This window comes from Phascolarctos cinereus, unplaced genomic scaffold (genome assembly GCF_003287225.1).
Source record: "Phascolarctos cinereus isolate Bilbo 61053 unplaced genomic scaffold, phaCin_HiC Scaffold_4;HRSCAF=312, whole genome shotgun sequence".
Lineage (NCBI taxonomy): Eukaryota > Metazoa > Chordata > Mammalia > Diprotodontia > Phascolarctidae > Phascolarctos > Phascolarctos cinereus.
Genome location: NW_027555847.1, coordinates 73,817,477 through 73,838,316, shown reverse-complemented (window position 1 = coordinate 73,838,316; position 20,840 = coordinate 73,817,477). Strand labels below are relative to the sequence as shown.

Below are 20,840 nucleotides of genomic sequence, written 5' to 3'. Positions count from 1 at the left end.
GGGAATTTCAGAGGCAAACACACACTTGATAGGGAAGGGTGCTTACCTGAGCTGGCCTCTATGATTCCCTAAACCCATAGCAGGTGAAGGGTTTTTCCATTAAAAAAATAATCTTTTTAAAAAAATTACATTTCAACCCACTTTTAGAATTAGCCATTTTGCTGTAATACAGTAAGTGGGCTATTTGCCCCAACCACTCCCCCCGCCAACTTTTAAAGTCATGGCAGAAATTCATTCCCAAGAAAGGCACAGCATCAAAAGAAAAATGTTATTATCGTTTACTCTACACATTCATGTGATATCATCATAGATTATAGAATTACAAAACTGAAAGAGATTTTAGTGTAACCTAGTTTAACCTTCTAATTGTACATGGGAGGAGCCTGGGCCCCAGAGAACAGAACTGACTTACTGGAGGTTACTCAGCACATTAGGGGCAGAGACAGTAGAACTCAGGTTGTCTTGACAACCTACCTAATCCAGGGATCTTCTACCATAGCCCACTGCCTCAACTTTGGCTATGGCTCTGAAAGCCTAGATTCTTCCTAATAATGTAATGATAAAACAATATCATATTCTTTATAATATAAAATATTACTATAATACATGTTATATGCATATTAATATAATAAAACAAATTAATAAGTTTACACTTTTCTGGAATTCAAGCTTCCTTTCTTTCATTCCAATCTCCACAAAGGTCTTTAGAAAGAAACCCAGGCCCATGAACTAAAACACAAAGGAAGAAATAGCATGGGGACGTTCACAGAGGGTGCTTTTATCTAGCTACATCATTTAGGAATGGAGGTGAGCCAACCCCCTCCCCTTCATATCCCATACATTCATACTTTAATAATAAAGGAAGGCAGGTAGTACAGTGGAAGGGTCTGGATTTGGAGTAAATGGACTTGGATTCAAATTCTAGCTATCCTGATTTACTGCCTGGGTGACCTTAGGTAATGAACCTCACCTCTCTGGGCCTCAACTTTCTCATGTGTAAAAGAAAGTGGGGGCTAGACTAAGATGTCTCTAAGGTCCCTTCTAGTCCTAAATCTGTGATCCAATGACACCTAAAAGATATCATGAATAAATCCAAAAAGAGAAGACACAAGGAAAAGGTAGCCACTGAAAGTTTAATCTGTTCTACTTCAAACCATTTTAAGGGACTGTAATTTAAACTACATGTGCAGTGACCCTACAATCCCCAAACTCCTTTAATTGGGATAAGTAATAGATCGATTGTTAACGGTCCATTCATTAGCAGCACTGCAAACCATGTGACTCAAACAGGCCCAATGCAAACAGGGTGGGTGAAGCAAGTTAAAAGTTCAGTACAGATCAAATCATTGGCCATTGATTAGAAAGTTAAGAAAAAAACCCACAAGCACAAATGCATTGTTTTAGATGTACACAGACACACACACACACACACACACACACACACAACACAGCTATGTGATGAGATGTCTAAAGGTTAATGGGAAAGCTCATTTAATGAGCATAAAAAGATTTAAGAACAAATAGGCAAAACAATTGTTCTGTTGTCCCAAGAAAACGGACTCTTACTATCCACTCTAGGACAGCTCAAATCCATCCCTAAAAGGCCTATTTACCAACGACTTCTGCTCCACATAAGTTTGAGAAATGATGTGGCACAATTATTTCTCTCAGATTGTGTGTAATAAAGTATTCTTCCAGTCAAGCTTGGGGCTGCCTAATAAGACAGCTGTCTTATTTGATTGGGGCTGCCAGGAAGAAGGTGATGTCATGGATTGTGGAGGAAGGAATGAGTCTTAATGGACACAAAGCAACAGCTGAAAACAGACCTTTGTTCCTGGAGCACATACCTCTCTCAGCCTTTCCTTCAGTAGCTTTAAAAAGTAAGAACTTTCTGTAGCATGAACTCAATTTCAAGGAGGCATAGCTATGCGTTCCATCATCATACACGAAAAGGGGTAATGGTCAGCCAAACTAAGGACCCAGATGACAGCTTTTCTCCTTCTGACTTCTTGCCAGGCCCCAAAATAGGATCTCTCTCATGGATATTCATTTTTTCTACAATTAAGATGGAACTAGTTCTTACTGCTTCTGAATAGTGACTGGGCTAATTACTACCAAGAACTTCTCTAGACAAAATAGCAAAGGTCAAGGGATCTAGAAGAAAGAGATGCTGTGGTTAGAATCCAATTAGTTTAGTTCTTCTCTGTTGACCTGATTACCTTCTAGATGTTAGGAATGGGGGTGTAATAATGGTCACTCTTACCTCCCAACTCTATCAATTTCCCTTTACACAACAGCTTTTAGAAATGGGATAAACAATTATTTATGTGACTGGGCTGGGGAGGTGACTTTCTGTTGCTGACAGAATAAGACGCCTTTGATTCAAAACTGACCTATCCTTTAAAAAAAGGGCAGTACTCATAAAAACCATAAAATCTGGCCCAGGGTTTGAAATGCAGAAGGCATAGTTTTTGCCTTTAACTCTCTGGGGAAAGTGAAGAAAAGTCTAGAAGGAAAAATAGTAGCTATATGTGACCTGACTAGGTCAGAAGTAGTTATATAGTTGTAGGGAAAAAGCATATGACTACTTTCCTTTTTAGTGGGCGGACACATATCTAGATGGAAGGTCTTTCCCTTTCCCCATCTATTGCCTGATGGAATTAGAATGGTGATGCTGAATGATCTTGTTTATAAATATGCTCAGTTATGCTCAAGAGAAGTATTCATTTGTAATTTAATTCTACGCTACTTGCACAAATCCTTGTATGCCTGCATTTTAAAGGTTATTGTTAAGAATTTACAGAAGATATGACTGATACATTTATAGTTTTTATTTATTTCCAAATTCTTCTACAAGTCCATGTGTTTGTTGGTACTCACAAAATACTACTTTCTAGGGGAATGCAAGATTCTTGAGAGCAGGGACTGTTTTGTTTTTGTCTTGGTATTTTTAATGCCTATCACATAACTGGTCCTTAACATACTTTCTGAATAGAATTTACTCTCTCTTGAACTAAAGTTCAATCTAACATTCCATCTCAGTAGCCAATTGCTTGAAAGATCCACAGGGCTGCTGAATGGGAAGGTTAGTCAGTATCTCCAAATCCCTTCCCGGAGCAGCATCCTTAACAATCTACTGGGGCATATGGGAACAGAGTTTTGAAGTGGTGGTGTACTTCGAATATCTGGAATTCTCTTATATTTCTGTGCTTGGATTCATATTGGACTGTCAGGTATTTGAGTTTAGCTAGATAACTGTCAATGTTTGCCATTGTATTCTTTTCTCTATTTTCACTTGATCTGAGCATGTCTTATATTCTCCAAATTAAAAAATGGCAATCACAGATGAGAAGCAACTACAGAGTAAGGGTTGGGGCTAATTCTTGGCATTTTAAAAAAGGAAAATGAGATCTCAAATAATATCCATATATATATATGTGTATATATGTATGTACATATGTGCATATATATGTATATATGTGTGTGTGTGTGTGTGTATATATATATATATATATATATATATATATATATATATGTATGTATATTACACATAAACTACAGCTTTATCCATTTATCCAACAGGATTGAAGTGAATTTTTAATGCCCAATATGATGGCACAAAGAAAATGTTTCACAATCTTAGTATTTATGAGCAAAGCACATGGCAAATTGAAGGGTATGTGCTATAGAGCTTTTCGGTAAGAACTTAATAATAGTAATAACCATAATCAGCACAATATATATCTATCACACTTTTAATGTTTTGAAACTGCTATTTACATATCAACTTTTTGAGTCTGGCAGTATAAGTATTATTATTCCCACTTTACAGATGGGGTACCTTAAGCACAGAACAGGCCAAAGTTAGATTATGGTCTCAGTCCAGGGTATGACATAAGGGATTTGAAAGCGTAGGACTCCTTCTACTCAGCATTCCCCTTTAAAGACTTAGGGGAGTCACTCTAGCTAATAACCTGGCGCTTTTGACTACAGAGAATATTCCTTTTTTAAATACAGCTATATTTGCCCACTACTGACCAGGAAAGAATGCTTTCCCAATTCTGAGTTGAGGTAAATCTACTAATGGTGACCTGATGGAAAACTTTAACCATGGCTTAAAGCTTTAACACGGGGAGAAAAAGCTACATTTACACAAAAAGCTGTAATTATGGTCGAGCCAAGGATGCTGGGCCTAGCAAGAACCCAGCTTGATGGAAATGAGTCAGAGTGATGACTGGTAAAAAGGACACTAACAACTGGGAGTTCCTCCAGAAGAAAGCATCCAGGACAAGGGAGGGAATAGAGATCACATCACATGAGAATCTAGGAACTGAGGATGTTAATGGTTAGCTTGGATAAGAGAAGACTTAAAGGAGATGTGAGAGTGGGCATCAAGTCTCTGAAGGACAGTCATCTGGAAGAAGAACAAGACTTCTTGGTTCCAGAAGGCAACAGCAAGATTGATTGGTGGAAGCTTCAGGGGCAAATTCTCTTGTGATGGAAGGAAAATGAAAACTACCTAAAGGGAAATGAACTACCTTGGGAGATGGTGCATTCTTAGTCAGAAGCTGAATGAGCACAGTTTAGGGTTGGTATAGAAGAGATTACTGTTCAGGTATGGGACTGTAAGGTTTCTTTGGTCCCTTCTGAATCTGAGTTTGTGTGAGGAAGTGTGAGAGGAAAACCATCTGAAGGGTTTCATACGAGGATAGCAGAATGATTAAAGAAGATGAGGAAGGAAGGCTCAGAGTAAGAGTGATTCAAAGGTTGGCTAAGCCAAGGAATAATAGAAAGTGGATGAAGGTGGGTGAATGGGCTACAATTATATCAATAATCTTACTTTCTTCTGCTTAAGTCTTATTTTTAAGACAGAGTGGGGTGCAAGAGGGCAAGTACAGTGTCTTTACTTTAGGGTTGTCTAGTTGTGTTCATTTTTAGCAATCTTTGCAGATCACTGTTGTTGTTGTTGTCAAAATACTACAGTGTATGTGAAAGAAAAAGTTACCTTTGAAAACATTTGCTAGGAATACTTATTCATGTCACAAATAAGAGAGGATTCAAGTGAGCTTCATGGAACTTGACAAGTGTAGCTGCTGGAAACTGTTTCAAGAATATCTGTAGTCAGGGAGCCAGGAATATCTAGTCACCAAAAGACAAGGTGACATCAAAGAGGCAGCTGCCCAAGAAGGACCAGGAGAGAAATATAAACTATCTAATCTGAACTTTTCGGGGGCATCAATGGATTGTAAGGTCCCTTGAAATGGGTTAGGGTAGGCCCTCCCTGCAGTTAAATATTAGAGAAAAAAAAAATAAAACCAAAGGGGAAACAATGAGTTCATTTTGTCTTCTCCTCCCCCACCGCCACCCCCACCCTACCTTACCCCTAGATCTGTATCACTAAGGCATATAGTTCAGTGAGGGACATAGGATCATTGTTTTTAATGATCCGTACACAGCATGGCAAAACTGTGTGCTACTAATGGAAAAGAAAGATTCAGGTTTTAACTCATTGAGTTTCATGATTTCTAGATAGGTGGGGGAGTGGAACTGAGAGGAAAAGAAGAAGAGGGAGATTTAATTTATGACTCTCTCAATGATTCATTCAAAAAGACATTGAGCACTCAAGAACAAAGCACTGTGCTAGGCACTAAGGGATACAAGATGAAATAAGACGCAGTTGTGGACTGTAAGGACACCACAACATCTTTGAATCTTAGGTCTTCCCTCACTATTTTTGTGTGAGGATGTTGGGGTGTGTGTGTGTGTGTAAACTGGGGTAGGGAACAGTATGGAGGTGATTCCGCATATTTGCCTTAGTTTACTTTGAGACATGGGGATGGGGGGGAGGTTTCATTGTAGAAGGTACACAAATGAAATGAAGCACAAAGAAAGGGCCAAAAAGAGGCATCACAGAAGAGGAAATTAAACCATTAGATGTAAAGAAACTGAGGTTCCTTCTTTCTTTTGTTCCCCAGCCCTGGCCGTGACTCAGAAATTAACTTTCTTTAAATTCTAATCAAGTTGAATAAGATGTTCTCTCTCCCTGACACTGTAGAGGCCCAAGAAGTTACAGAAGTTTTCTGGGAATATCTCTTACACTTTCCCTAAAGAATGGAGGTCTCTTTCAGGGTACCCTTCCCAAACCCTGGTAGCCTATACCTCCATATCTGACATCTAACACATCACAATTTCAGCAAGAAAGTTTTCTTTTTCAGAAATAAAAGAAAGAAACATGTTTTGAGGACTGGGAGTAATAATTTATGAATAAAGATGAAGGGAAGTTCAATTTAACATATTTTCTAGGACTATCTCATTGAATTATCAAAGGACCTGGGTCCCATTCATGGATCTGCTTCTTTAATAGCTATGTGACTTTGGGAACATCCTAGAACCAAAGGATCTAGGGCCAGAAGGAATCTTAGAGATCATTTAATCCAATCCTTTCATTCTTTCAGATAAGGAAACTGAAGCCTAGAGACATTAAGGACTTGGCAGAGGCCAAGTATAATAGCAAAGAGGGCATGTGAATCCCACTTTTTTACTCCAATGGCATGTGTTGTGCAATGGATAAGAGTGCCAGGCCTGGAGTCCGGTGGTCCTGAGTTCAAATCTGACCTTAGACACTTAGTAGCTGTGTCACCCTGGGTAAGTCACTTAACCCTATTTGCCTCAGTTTCTCATTTGTAAAATGAATTGGAGAAGGAAATGACAAACCACTCCAGCATCTTTGCCAAGAAAAACCCCAAATGGGGTCACAAAGAGTTGGGGGATGACTGAAATAACTGAACAACAATATACACAACATCTCTGGGTTAGCAGCAGTCCAACTGCAGTCAAGCAGAATATACTTTTTTTCAACAGAGAGTTAATGAAGGCTGAGTCAAAGTGAGAGGGGAGAATGCTGCAAGGGCCTATTTTTACTTACATTTCCTAAGATGGTTTAGCTTTAAAACATAATATCACCACATGTTGACTCACACTCGAAAGAGACAAAGGCAAGCAGGCGCTTGACCTGGGTAATGATGCGATTTTTCCATATTACTACCCCTTGACTTTAGGCTAGACTATCTTATGGTACTTATTAAACCATGACATATTAGTGATGGCAATCAGAAAGCCTAATTTCAACTTATTGGGCATCGAGGGATGGCTAAGACAAGGAAAAGATTCATCTTGGCAATAAGTATCATGGACTAACTGGTATGCCTCATTTTCCTCCTTCACCAGGAATGCTGTTAACATTAGAAGGACTGGGAATTTAAGAATACCTTGAAGGTGCAAGCTGTCAATTGACATAGCATATTCTTTTAAATCTCTAAGTCAAAGAAAATAGAGATGGTATGATACACGGTTTTAAGTACAAATAAAATTATAATATTCTTGCATCAAAGGACGCAAGTTTCCTGTAGTGTTAATGTTGTTATATCAAATGGGGGGTTTTCATTCAAAGCCTGGAAGCCAGCTATTCAATAACTTTTAAAAGGGCAGAATAGCTATTAGCTATTGTGCTGTTAATACTGTGAATTGGTAAAAACCCTGCAAGGTATCTGGTTGCCATGCTTAGCCTCCAAATACAACAAAACAACATTTTCATTTAATGGGCTGTGCTATCAGTAAGGATGTTTTAAAGACATCTCTAATGAGAGAAACATGATATCCTTACTGACTGTCCTTGGCCACAAAAGTATCACTCTGGCTTTAATTCTAACAACACACAAATTAAATATGTCTCTGCATGCTCCAGTATTTCATCCATAGCACATTCCGTGTTAAAAATCCAACATATTGCATTGTTCATTTCAGGAGAGAGACTGGTAAGGAAAAACATGTATGTCCAAAGAGCAGAATGGGAAGTCTGGAAACTCAACCATTAGAAGTTCATCAGAGAAATGAACAGTAAAGACAGAGTTTAAATAAAACACCTACGTTTGGGTCCCAGTTCTGAGGATTCTGTCCCATCTGCTTCACTGTGAAACCCTGGAGAATCCACAATATCTGTGTCTGGAGGAGGGTAGGGTGGGGGTGGGGGAAGCACTAACTGGGGTGGGCCTCGAGGAGAGCCCCTAGGAGGCTTCTGTGGCACCTGCCGTCCAACACCTATATGGAATCAATTGGCTAGTTACTTCCAAAGCTTTAGCTGAGAGACACCTTTCCTTTCAAAAAGAAATCTGAGACATATGATTACAACTCGACTCTCCTCTCTCTCTCTCTCTCTCTCACACACACACACACACACACACACACACACACACACACGCTCCAAACGCACATGCATTTTGTACATTTTATATACGGATGGACGTGTTATGGCTCAAATGAAAAAAATGTCCATCCAACTACAATCTGTAGTTTTGGGCAGATGTAGTTTGTGGATATATGCAGATGAAAATCTAAATTCTGCGCTTAAAAATGAAAATGAGTAAAAGTAAACATGCCTATTATTAATAATAATAGTAACTGACATTTGTATAGCACTTTAAAGCCTGTAAGATGCTTCGCACTGATTATTCCGTTTACTGAGCTAAGAGGGACTATTAACTTTAGCTGAACAACGAATACCTTAACACACGATAGTCACTAAATGAATGAATTTGTATTACTTAAAAAAATCTCCCCCTAAGTTGTTATGGATTGATCAGCTATGTATTTATTCAAACCTTTCCATACCTAGCACTTCTTGGGGAGATGAGTTTTACATGTACTACTATCATACTGGCAGGGACAGGAACCTGTGATTTCACTGGTATAAGGAACTCCCAGGGGAAACTTAACCAATGTGGGTTGGTATCTTCTCTGAAACTTGGAGATCTTGAGAGCTATCTAGAGCACTAAGAGTTTAAGTGTCTTCCCCAGGATTAAATGGCCAGTACAGATGTCAGAAGTGGAACTTCAGCTTAGGCTCCATGGCTGCCTCTGCCCATTACACCACACTGCTTCTCACTGAATGCTTCCTGTTACTTCTTCTACAACTGCCTCATTCAAGGCTCAGATGGATGAGTTTAGGAGAGAAGCTGAATAGTGTAGTGGGAAGAGCAATACAGAGAATCAGGACATTGGGGTTCTGACTTAATAATGCCATTGAAGAGATTCTGCTACTGGCTACGTGTATAACACAAGGAAAGCCACTTAACATCACTAGACCTCAGTTTACCGATTTAGAAAATGAAGGTTCTGGAAATGAAATATTCTAGTGTCACCTGCTAACTGGCTAATTTTACTGGGTACTCTTTCTTCCAAATCATTTATTAAAAATATTAATGCCATGTCACTGATTTTATTGTGAACTCTTCCAAATCTGAAAAAGGGACGATCAATCTTCACTTTTGAGTTTTTTTTTCTTTAAGCAGATTCTCTAATTGTGTCAGAATACTTTCCAGATAGACTAGAACGAAACCATGTCAAATTAGAGGTTGGCTTTTTTAAAAAATCTAAATAAATAATGTGCTTTGGTCTCACCTTGCTCACACCTTTTCTTCCTTAAAGCAGAATAAAATTCATTTTGGTAGATATTTTCTGGGCCACAACATAGACATATTAATAAGATTAAACATGCATAAAGTGTGATGATAAAGTAATACTATTACTTCCCAAAGTCACACATTAAAAACCACCCTCAATACTTTGTCGTCCACGAACTTAAAAAGATACACAAGAAAGAGGCCAATCACAGGTTGGCAAAATACTAACATTTTTTGGTTCATGTTATGAAGTAAATGATTTTTATATAGAGAAGGCAAGAGCAGTTCAAGCACAAATAGTTAGCTGATCTACTCTGCCTGTCATTTAGACCATCTTGATGAAAAAAACTCAATTACTTTTTTAAAAAAAAAGCAGAAATGGCTTTACTCCCTTAAATGGCCATACATCTAAAATGTGTCCTCAGAAACTGCAAAGATTTTCCTTTTTTCTCTAGTATATGACCCCATATTTAGTGGTATTAGTCTAGCCTGTTCGGTTACATTCAAATATAGTAGGGAGGGGTGTGTGTGTGTGTGCGCACGCGTTTGCATGAATACATGTAAAGGAGTCATATATAAAGTCCAATTCCCATGCCTGATTGCCAAAACAAAAACAAAAACAAACAAAAAAACACCAGAGGATCATGCCAGAGCAGGGAAAGCTACTGAGCTGGGAGAGGTCTGAGGAGCAATTCAGAGATGGGAACATAAGTTTGTCTTCTGAAAAAGGAGGAGGTATGATCTGCTCAGTGGAAGGAATACTCATACTGATGAAATATAAATGTATATGTGTGCTTGAGGGGAGGTGGGGGAAGTGGAGAGAGGGGAAGATGGTGGGATGGCAAGGAGAGGAACAAGAAAGAGGAGGAGCAGGGAAGGAGAGGCAGGGAGAAGGAGTTGGAAAGAGTGTGAGAGAGAAGGAGAGAAAAGAGAAGGAAAGAGAGAGAGAGAGAGAGAGAGAGAGAGAGAGAGAGAGAGAGAGAGAGAGAGAGAGAGAGAGAGAGAGAGAGAGAGAGAAGGAAAGAGAGAAACAGAGAAGAGAGGGGGAAGTGAAGGAAGAGAGGGAGAGAGAGGGTGGAAGGAGTAGAGAAAGAGAGATGGGAGAGGGAGAAGCAGAATGAAACCTCTTGTTGGACTAGCAGGTGCCTCCCCTCTCCTGAAACAGGATAGTTCTAGTCCAGATTTAGGTCTGACTAGATCAAACCCACGTTGTTGCTAGTTGTGTTTCTAACAAGGAGTCTTAGACATAGTGGTACAATTCTTGGACCTCCATTTTTAGAGAGAGTTTTAAAAGAGGATAAGTCTTTAGTCCTTAAGAATATGCCTATGGTAGGACATATGTCATTTGCTAGAAGCCGGAGATAATTTTTTGAACAAGCAGGTGTTTGGCAGAAATAATGGCTGCAGGTAGGAGCTGTCTCATCATGGAATTAGAAAAAAAGGCTTATGTGAAGGTGATGTGAAAATAAGATTTTCCCAAGGAAAGATGGATTTATATGAAATATGGGCTCAATTATTTCTCAGCATAATGAACTCCCCAGACTGTGAACTGAGCCAAGTGGTTCTTATTAAAGTTTTGGACTCCCACAAGAAGACATGGTGGGGAACTCCCTCATAGAAGCAGACACTGTCTTAAATGTGCTGTGAGACACATGGTCAAAGGCAGGTGATTACAGAGCACATTCAGGCACATTATCATTTGGGATAATGAGCTCCAATGGACCAGGGTATTCTCTCATAACTGTCTTTTTTAGGTTCTTCAGCAGTTGTTTTCTCATACAATTCATTTTTGAAATGCTTTCAGTGCATAATTTTTAAATATCTCTGTTCTTGAATTAGTAAACCTTTCTCTTATGGAAAAGTTATCTAAAGTTTACTTTTTTTCTTTGCCTTCCCCCTTGAAGCATTTCAGGGCTTCTCCATGTGAAGAATTCATAAATGGGGATTAATTTCAAGGAGGACTTGGTGTGTCAAAAGTAAATGGTTCTTGAACATGGTCAAATGATGTATAAATATCATGGGCCTATAAATAATCATTTTCAGCAGATGTCCTTTAAAAATACTTCCACAGGTGCCAAATGCATGGATTTCCAATCTCTCTCACACAACACAAACTCATACTCATCCTATTCCTTCCTGACTTCCTTTCATTTTTGCCTTACCTTCTGCTGTGCTGATATTATTCAGCTACAAAGTATGCATGTGCCCCCATAACTGCCATCAGGCAGGGATGACACAAACTACTAAATGCTTTTATTTCCAGACATTCTTTCTTCAGCATAAATATTTTTCCACATTACACTACAACCCTGAAACAAGCCTATTTTCATTATTAATGGTAAGCCTAGAAACTAGAGCAGAGCCAATACACAAGGCACATGCATGAACCAAGAGAAGAAAGATGTCTCTCACCCATTGTGCTCTTCCTATTCTCTTCCTTATCATCTATCCTGTTTGGGATGAGGGGAGTTGATGGTGGTGGTGGAGGTGGTGGGGGTGCTGGGGCACGTCTCTTTTTCTTCTGTAATTCGTTCTGTGATGCTTGTGATACCTAGAAAAAAAAAACCAAAGGAAAAAGTCAAATTGAAGTTATATTGGGCAGGTGCTAGTCTACATGTGTTTGTTAGAAGTTGGTTCTTTGTTTCCTGGGGGAGGGGTTCTGGATCTGTAGTTTCACTGGTGTAGGCAGTTCTTGGTAAGGACCTTCTCTATGACTTAGCCCTAGAGAGACATCTGGGGCCTTGAGAAGTAAAATGACTTTGCTCAAGGGTCACTGAGCTAGCAGGTATCTTGAGGCCAGCTGTGAACTGAAGTCTTCCTGAATCCAGGTATAGCACACACTGTGCCACTTAGCTACAAAGTAGAAAGAATAACAGAAGAAATAATGCAGCTACTGCTAACTTTCATTTATACAGAGCCTACTATGTGCCAGCTGCTATGCTAAGCACTTTACAGATATTATTTCATTCGATCCTCACAAGAACTCTGTGAGGTAGGTGCTATCATTACCTCCATTTAACAGATGAAGAAAATGAGGCAAACAGCGGTTATATGACTTGCCAAAGGACAGACTGCTAGTAAGAGTCTGAAACCAGATTTAAACTCAGATTTAAACCTGACTCCAGGTTCAGTACTCTATCCACCATGCCAGCTAGCTGCCTAATAATTCACAGGAGAAAAAAATCCCAAAAGGAAATCGACAATAAAATCAATTCTTACGTGCCTAGAGATAAACACACAACCTCTAAGTAATAAACAAGGTGCAATATAGACCATAACACAAGGAGACACATTTGCTCTCATACACAGATATCAATGAGACTTCTTGTGGCATCTAAGACTAGAATATGGATAACTAGAATAAGGCTGTGGAAGGGCATAGCAAAGGAACAGAAGAGACTGAAAGGAAAAGGATGGATGGCCCAACATTGCATATAAAGATCTACTTAGGTAAGGAAATCCTAGAACCAAGGCAGGAAAGCACAATGGAAAATCTGGTTGATGATCAATGAAGAGAGACACTACTTGAGGGAGTGTCTTAGACAGGAGGAGGGAACAGTCCATAAAAGGAGAAGCAAGTCAGGAAACATCCTAAAATAGATACAAAGACATTATACAGCAGTGATGGGGGGACTTCAATTATCTAGGCATCTGCTGTCTGTGTTTCTGCTGAAGTCAAGGCAGCAATAAATCTTTGGCCTGCCTTAATAATGTCATCCATCAAAAAAGGAGAGTAAACAATGACACAAATTGTTATTCTGTATTTGAATGTTACCAACAAGGAGAAATTGGTTGTTGAAGTGCAAAAAATGAGAACCTTGGGGAGAAGTGACCACTCTCTTTTAGAACATGTGAAAGAGGTGGTTGCTGTGTAGGTCTAGGAAGAGTTGATGGCAAAATGAGTCCAAAAAGTATAAGCAGGATCTCATGGCCAACAATTCTAGAGGATAAAGTCAGCTCAAGAGAAATAGGAAGTTCTTAAGAATGAAATCCAGAAGACACCAAACCTCACTTTCAAAGAAGATACAAAGGGGAGTTGTTTAAAGAGAAAATGATGAGGGATGCATAGCCAATCTGATATAATAAGATTTTGAAAAGACAGCAAAAGAGAGGAAAAGAGGATGAATACAAAAGCAATTATATAGTTACTTCAGAAAAGCTGGGATCTAGCTTAAGTCTGGTGACTTCAACTCACTGTATTAATCAACAAGCTTTTATTAAGCACTTACTATATGCCAGGCACCCTGCTAAGTGCTGGGAATACAAAGAAAAGCAAAAATAGCCCTGAACTCAAGTAGTTCACATTCTAATAGGGGAAAGCAACATGCAAACAACGTGGTACATATAAGATACATACAGAGTACACGAAGGTAATCTGAAAGGAGTATTATTCTGTATCCACTAAACATTTGAGTACATGTTGACACTGTCTTTTCTTTTCGCCTAATAAACCTAAATTGTTATTATTACTTCATTCATTCATTTAGACATTAAGCAACTATGAGTACAGAGCACTGAGGAATATACCATGAGAAGTTTATCGGATAAGACATTTCTAATCACATGAAACTTACAGTCTAATAGGGATTTAGACATTATGCTTCAGTCTTTTGGGTTCACACCTTTCTGATCATCAGGGTTCTGTTCCTGTTTTCCCAAATTAAAAAATGGCAATGTGTCTACATGTTAATGTGATATGACTAGTCCCTTCCACACTTCTAACCCCATTTTCCTTTGCAGGTAATAAGTAGGAATTTTTAAAAGGGCAGTCTGAAGATAGTGTGTCTTCAGGTCTAATTCAAATGAATAATGAAAATAGCATGAATTTTCAAATAAGATAAGAGGAGGTACCCCTATAACAGTAGATGGGCTGATCAAACCTTGGCAAAAGTTGTCTTAATTCACACTCTGCAAATGGGGTCATCTCTTGTAGGAGCAGTCTGTGAAGTATAGTTAACAATAGCTAGTGTTTAGATATAGATTTGGATACATATTTACATTTAATTGATATATATATATAGATATATATATAAATTTATACATATTTATACATTGTTTCTATAAAAAAAATAGCTAGCACTTAAATAAAACTTTAAAGTTTGCAAAGTGTTTTATAAATATCTCATTTGATCCTCACTACCACTCTGGGAGACAGGTGTTATTACGATATTCATTTTACAGATAAGAAAACTTGAGGCAAACAGAGGTTTAAATGACTTGCCCAGGAGTCACACAGCTAATAAGTATTTGAGGTGGAATTTGAACTCAGATCTTTGTAACTGCAGGTCCAGGGTTCTATGCACTGTCACCTAGCTGCTTCAGTATTACGACATGTTATTGATTCTATAAAAACAAACATTAATTTGCTATCAGTATCACTAAGTTACTAGCACTAAAGTAGAATCAGAGACTCTCAAAGATGGAAGGAGCCTAAGAAGTAACCTGAATCACGTCTGAACAAGAATTCCCATCACCACATCCCTCAAGAGTGGTCATCCAGCCTTTGCTTTCCAGGAAGGAAGGGAACCCACTACCTCCATTTTTCCTTGTTAGCAAATTATTCTTTTTATTGAATGGAAATATTGCCCTGGCAACATTAGTGCAATTGGTCCTTGTTTTTGCTTTCAGAGATTAGGCAGAATAAGGCTCATCAGTCTCCCACATGGCAACCAACCACACTTGAAGACCACTTTGGTATTCCTTGAGTCTTCTTTCGTCTCTTCTTCTCTCTTCTCTTGGCTATACCTTAAACGCCTCTTAAATACTGTTGAAACATTTAACTTCACCTTATAAGCACGCTTCAATCCTGAATTCAGATAATTCAGTCTTCAAAATTAGCGTACAGTGTAATTCAAAGCGTATTTCAGGATACAAGCAACCTATTTTATCATTTGTGCTCTTTGGGAATGTTCCACAAATAAAAGAAATAGAATCGCATTACTTTGAAAGAGATAGGATCATCAGGTGTCTATAGTAGGCAAAGTCTTTATTCAGTGAGTAGTTTTTGTCCTATGTTTTATTTTATTTTACAATTTCAAGGAAGGGTTTAGAGGAGTCCACTCAAATTTTGACTAATCCCTGGGGTCAACTAAGTCACTGCTTTTGGTTGTTTATGTTACATTTCATTTGCTAAAAGCCTAAGGCCTCCTCCTTCCAGGTGTGCCAGTGAAAACAAATCCTATCATTGCCATCTTTGGTGATTCCAGAAAGAATAACACTGGGCACGCTTCATGGAAAGTTATGAGAAGAAACAAAAGTTGCTGTTCAAGCAATTTCTTTCTACTTGATTTAAGAACAAAATGCGCTAACAAGGAACATTAATCATGTGCTATGCCTCTTTAAATGAAGGATTTTTTTGGTATTTTATTTTTCCCCAATTACATGTAAAAACAATTTTTAACATTTGTTTTTAAAACTTTTGAGTTCTAAATTCTCTCCCTCCCTCCCTATCCCCCTCATTGAGAAGGCGAGCAATTCGATATAGGTTATACATATGTAGTCATGCAAAACATTTCTATATTAGTTATGTTGTGAAAGAAAACATAGATTAAAAAAACTCAAGAAAAATAAAGAAAGTAAAAAAAGTACGCTTCAATCTGTATTCAGACACCATCAAAATCAGTTCTTTCTCTGGGATGGAAGCATTTTTCTTAAGTCCTTCAGAGTTGTCTTGGATCACTGCATTGCTGAGAATAGCTAAGTCGTTCACAGCTGATCATTTTATAACACTGCTGTTACTTTGTACATAGTACATGTCACTTTGCATCAGCTTCTGTAAGTCTTCCCAGGTTTTTCTGAGAGCATCTTGATTTTCATTTCTTATAGCACAATAATATTCCATCACATACCACAATTTGTCCACCATTCCTTAACTGAGGGGAATCCCTTCAACTTCTAATTCTTTACCCCCAGAAAAGAGCTGCTACAAATATTTTTGTACATATAGGTCCTTTTCCTTTTTGTTTTTTATCTCTTTTAGGAAACGGACCCTAGTAATGGTAGCTAGGTCAAAGGTTATGCATGGTTTTATAGCCTTTGGATATAGTTCCAAATTGCTTTAAAGAATGGTTGAATCAGATCACAACTCTACCAACAACGCATTAATGTCTCATTTTTCCCACATTCCTTCCAACATCTGTCATTTCCCTTTTCTGCCCTATTAGCCAATCTAATAGGTATGAGGTAGTACCTCAGAATTGTTTTAATTTGCATTTCTCTAAGCAATAGTGATTTAGAGCATTTTTTCATTTGGCCATAGATAGTTTTGATTACTTCATCTGAAAACTGTTCATATCTTTTGATCATTTATCAATTGGGAAACAGCTCTTATTTTTATATATTTGACTCACTTTTCCCCATGTTTGAGAAGTGAGGCCTTTATCAGAGAAACTTGCTTCAAAATTGTTGTCACAATTACTATTGCTAATTGTATTTCCGTCCATCCTATTTTTCCTTCTGTTCATTCTATTCTCTCTCTCCTTTCACCCTGTCCCTCCTCACAAGTGTTTTGTTTCTGACTATCACCTCCCCTCAATCTGCCCTCCCTTCTATGAACCTCCATCCCTTCTCTTATTCCTTCCCCTCCTACTTTCCCGTAGGGTAAGTTAGATTTCTATACCCAATTGAGTGTTGCTCTTATTCAATCTTTGAGCCAATTCCAATGAAAGTAAGGTTTACTCGTTCCCTTTCACCTCCCCCCTCTGCCCCTCCAATGTACAAGCCTTTTCTTGTCTAATGTGCCCCATTCTACCTTTCCCTTTCTCCCAGTGCATTCCTCTCTCACCCCTTAATTTTTTTTGTTATCCTTTTATATTCAACTCATGTCTGTGCCATCTGTATATGTGTGTGTGTGTATGTGTGTATCTCTCTTCTAGTTGCCCTAATAATGAGAACATTCTTATAAGTTACAAGAATCATCTTCCCATGAAGGAATGTAAATGGTTTAACCTTACATCCCTTGTGAATTCTCTTTGCTGTTTACCTTTTTATGCTTCTCCTGTGTCTCATATTTGAAAATCAAGTTTTCTATTCAGCTCTGGTCTTTTCATTGAAAATGCTTGAAAGTCCCCTATTTCATTGAATATCCATTTTCCCCCCTGAAGAATTATACTCAGTTTTGCTGGGTAGGTCATTCTTGGTTGCATTCCTAGCCCCTTTGCCCTCCGGAATATCATATTCCAAGCTCTCTGAGCTTTAATGAAGAAACTGCTAAACTTTGGATTATCCTGTGGATCCATGATACCAGAATTGTTTTCTTCTGGCTGCTTGCAATATTTTCTCCTTAACCCGGGAACTCTGGAATTTAGGTCTTATATTCCTGGGAGTTTTCATTTTGGGATCTCTTTCAGGAGGTGACCAGTGGACTCTTTCCATTTCTATTTTACCCTCTGGTTTTAGAATATCAGGGCAATTTTCCTTGATAATTTCTTGAAAGATGATGTCTAGGCTCTTTTTCCAATCACAGCTTTCATAACATCCAATAACTTAAATTCTCTGTCCAAGGGGTATTTTCCAGGTCAGTTGTTTTCCCAATGAGATATTTCATACTGTCTTCTATTTTTTCATTCTTTTGGCTTTGTTTTATTGTTTCATAATTTCTCATAAAGTCATAAGCTTACATTTGCTCAATTCTAATTTTTAAGGAATTATTTTCTTCAGTGAGCTTTTGTACTTCCTTTTCCATTTGGCCAATTCTGCTTTTCAATGCGTTCTTCTCCTCATTAGTTTTTTTTGTACCTTTTTTTACCATCTGGCCCAGTCTTAAGGTGTCATTTTCTTCAGGATTTTTTTGTGTCTCTTTTATCAGGCTGTTGACTCTTTTCTCAAGATTTTCTTGCATCATTCTCATTTATCTTCCCAATTTTTTCTCTACCTCTGTTATTTGATTTTCAAAAGCCTTTTTGAGCTCTTCCATGGTCTGAGACCAATTCATATTTTCTTGGAGGCTTTGGATGTAGGAGCTTTGACTTCATCATTTTCTCCGAGTATGTGTTTTGATCTTCCTTGTCACCATAGTAACTTTCTATGGTCAGGATTTTTTTTTTCTGTTGTTTGCTCATTTTCCCAGTTTATTTCTTGACTTTTAGCTCTTTGTTAAAGTAGGGTTCTGCTTCCAGGGTGGAGGGTACACTGTCCCAAGCTTCAGGGTTTTTGTGCAGCTATTTTCAGAGATACTTCTAGGAACCTGTAAGTTTTCAGTTCTTCCAAGGTGGTATGATCTAAGGAGAAGTGTTTACTACTCTCCTTGCCTGTGCTCCTGTCTGTGAGTGACCACAAATCGTCTTTTTTGCCCTGGAACTATGACAAGGGTCCCTGCTTCACTGCTGCCTGCTCTAGCGTGCTAGTGCTCCTCCTCGCCCTGAAACTGCCACCCAGAATCGCAACCCCAATCTGAGTATGGGCAAAGCAACAGAGTGGTGCCCCTAGTGTCGCAAAGAGACCCCTGTAATCTCTTTCTGAACAGTTGTTGTTTGACCTCATACCCTCCGTGGGCTGAGAGTTCCTGGAGCTGCTACTGTTGCTGCAGATTCAGTGGTTCCCAAGGTCTGCTTCTGGTTTACTGGGACTTGGTCTGCTTTTGCAGCCTGCTTCACTCTCACCCCAGTGGAACAGATCTTTCCCCGCTGATCTTCTAAGTTGTCTTTGGCTGGAAAATTATTTCACCCTGTCCTTTTGTGAGTTCTGCCACCCCAGGAATTGTTTTATGGCATTATTTAAAGGTGTTCAGAGGGTTCTGGGAAAAGCTCAGGAGAGTTGCTGCCTTTTCTCCACCATATTGGCTCCACCTGGAATTTTTTAAAACATTTTTCCTGTTGTAACAGACTTGATCTAGAAACATTTGTATAAGCAACTGCCACGGACATTTCATAATACACAATTTTATGGGGAAAAAAAATCTGCTCTCTAAAATTCTTATGTGGAAATACACACACAGCCAAAGTCCCTAAGTATTTGATATATGTGTGTTAAGAGCCAAGAGGAAAAGAAAAAACAATAACAACAAAAACCCCAAATGCTATAGCAGTGAACAATTACTGTGCTTTTTTAGGACACAGAAATAAATGCAAATATTTCTAACTATAGATTCTATGGCAATATTCCCTGACTCCCAAACCGAAGGTAAGGAAAAAGCTTTTTGGCTTAAAAGACAGAATCTCAGCCAGTAACACAGCATGAAGAAACATTAGAATTGAATTGCCTTGATCTGCAAAAGTAGTGATCCTCTAACTAGGCTAGGAAAATATCTTCTGTCAGCTCCCTCCCCTGCCTCATTGCAGGAAATAATCCCTTTGGTCAAAGAAGGAGCTTCTGGGATGCTGATGGGGTGTGTGGGGAGGTGCATTTTTCCCTGCCCTAGCTTTCATGGTGTGTGTATGTCTTTGAATGGATTAATGGAGGAGCCAGAGAGCCTGAGGAAGAAAAAAAGTTCTCCATGTAATAATGCAGTTTGGGATTATTTTCACGGGCATTCTTAGTGCAAGTGATAGTAAATCAATCCTACAATCTGAAGTTGCTGAGTTTCAGCCTCAGGTAGGGCCTCATTCTGTTTGGGAAAGGCATGGCATAGTTTCAAAAAGCACTGGGTGTGGAGTTGAAAGGTCTGAGTTCAAAGTCTGCCTCTTACCACTTACTACCCAAGTGACAATGGATTCTGGATCTCTGTTTCCTTATTTATTACATAAGGGACTGGATGACCCCTAAGGAACCTTCTAATTATGAATCTAGGATCCTCAGCTTGATTTTACATCAACTTAATTTACATTAATTCCCTAATGCCTACAGAATAAAATGCAAACTTATGATTTTGCTATTCAAGCCCTGCCCAATTCACACATTCTTCTCCCCGACGCACCCTCCCCATTAAACTCATGATGCATTTATTAAGTGCCTGCTGCTGTTCAAGGCATTGTGCCAGGTGATAGGGATACAAGGAAAAGAAAAATAAACAAAATTTAGAAAAAAAACAACAGCAAACATTACCTAGTCTCATGGAATTAATATTTCACCAAGAGTACAGGAGTGGAACATATAAATAGGGAAAAATACCCATGATAATTCAAAGATAAAGGAGAGAGAAGGAACATTAGCAATCAAAGAGATGAAGAAAGGTGGCCTGCAAACGACCCTAGAGCTGGCTCTTGAAGGAAGATTCAGGGATTCTTCGAGGCAGAGGCAAGTTAACCTGTCTAACCTCATGTTAACCTTATCCTAAATGTTATGATCAGTCACACCTCAGATACTCTCCGCCTAGTATTCTCACCCCATCCTCTCTTGTTTTTGTGCCTTTGGCTTTTGTCCTCCCCACATTTATCTTTCTTATTATTGAAGGTTTCCCTTTCTTCAAGGCCCAAGTCAGGTAACATGTCCTCCATGAAGTTTCCT

The 20,840-nt window shown here is 38.7% G+C and overlaps 1 protein-coding gene across 7 annotated transcripts in view; it reads right to left on the bottom strand.

The window, feature by feature from the left end:
- The window catches only part of COBL (cordon-bleu WH2 repeat protein), a 336,290-nt gene that overhangs the window by 94,076 nt on the left and 221,374 nt on the right, over window positions 1-20,840 (bottom strand). For 5 of the 7 annotated variants that reach the window (XM_020981301.2, XM_078152259.1, XM_020981298.2 and 2 more), the window contains 2 exons: window positions 11,871-12,009; window positions 7,927-8,097 (listed from right to left, as the gene is read on the bottom strand). In XM_020981301.2, the coding sequence (XP_020836960.1) occupies window positions 7,927-8,097; window positions 11,871-12,009 (310 nt within the window). The remainder of the gene's footprint in view (window positions 1-7,926; window positions 8,098-11,870; window positions 12,010-20,840) is intronic. The other 2 variants (XM_020981299.2, XM_020981300.2) reach the window with 1 other exon arrangement.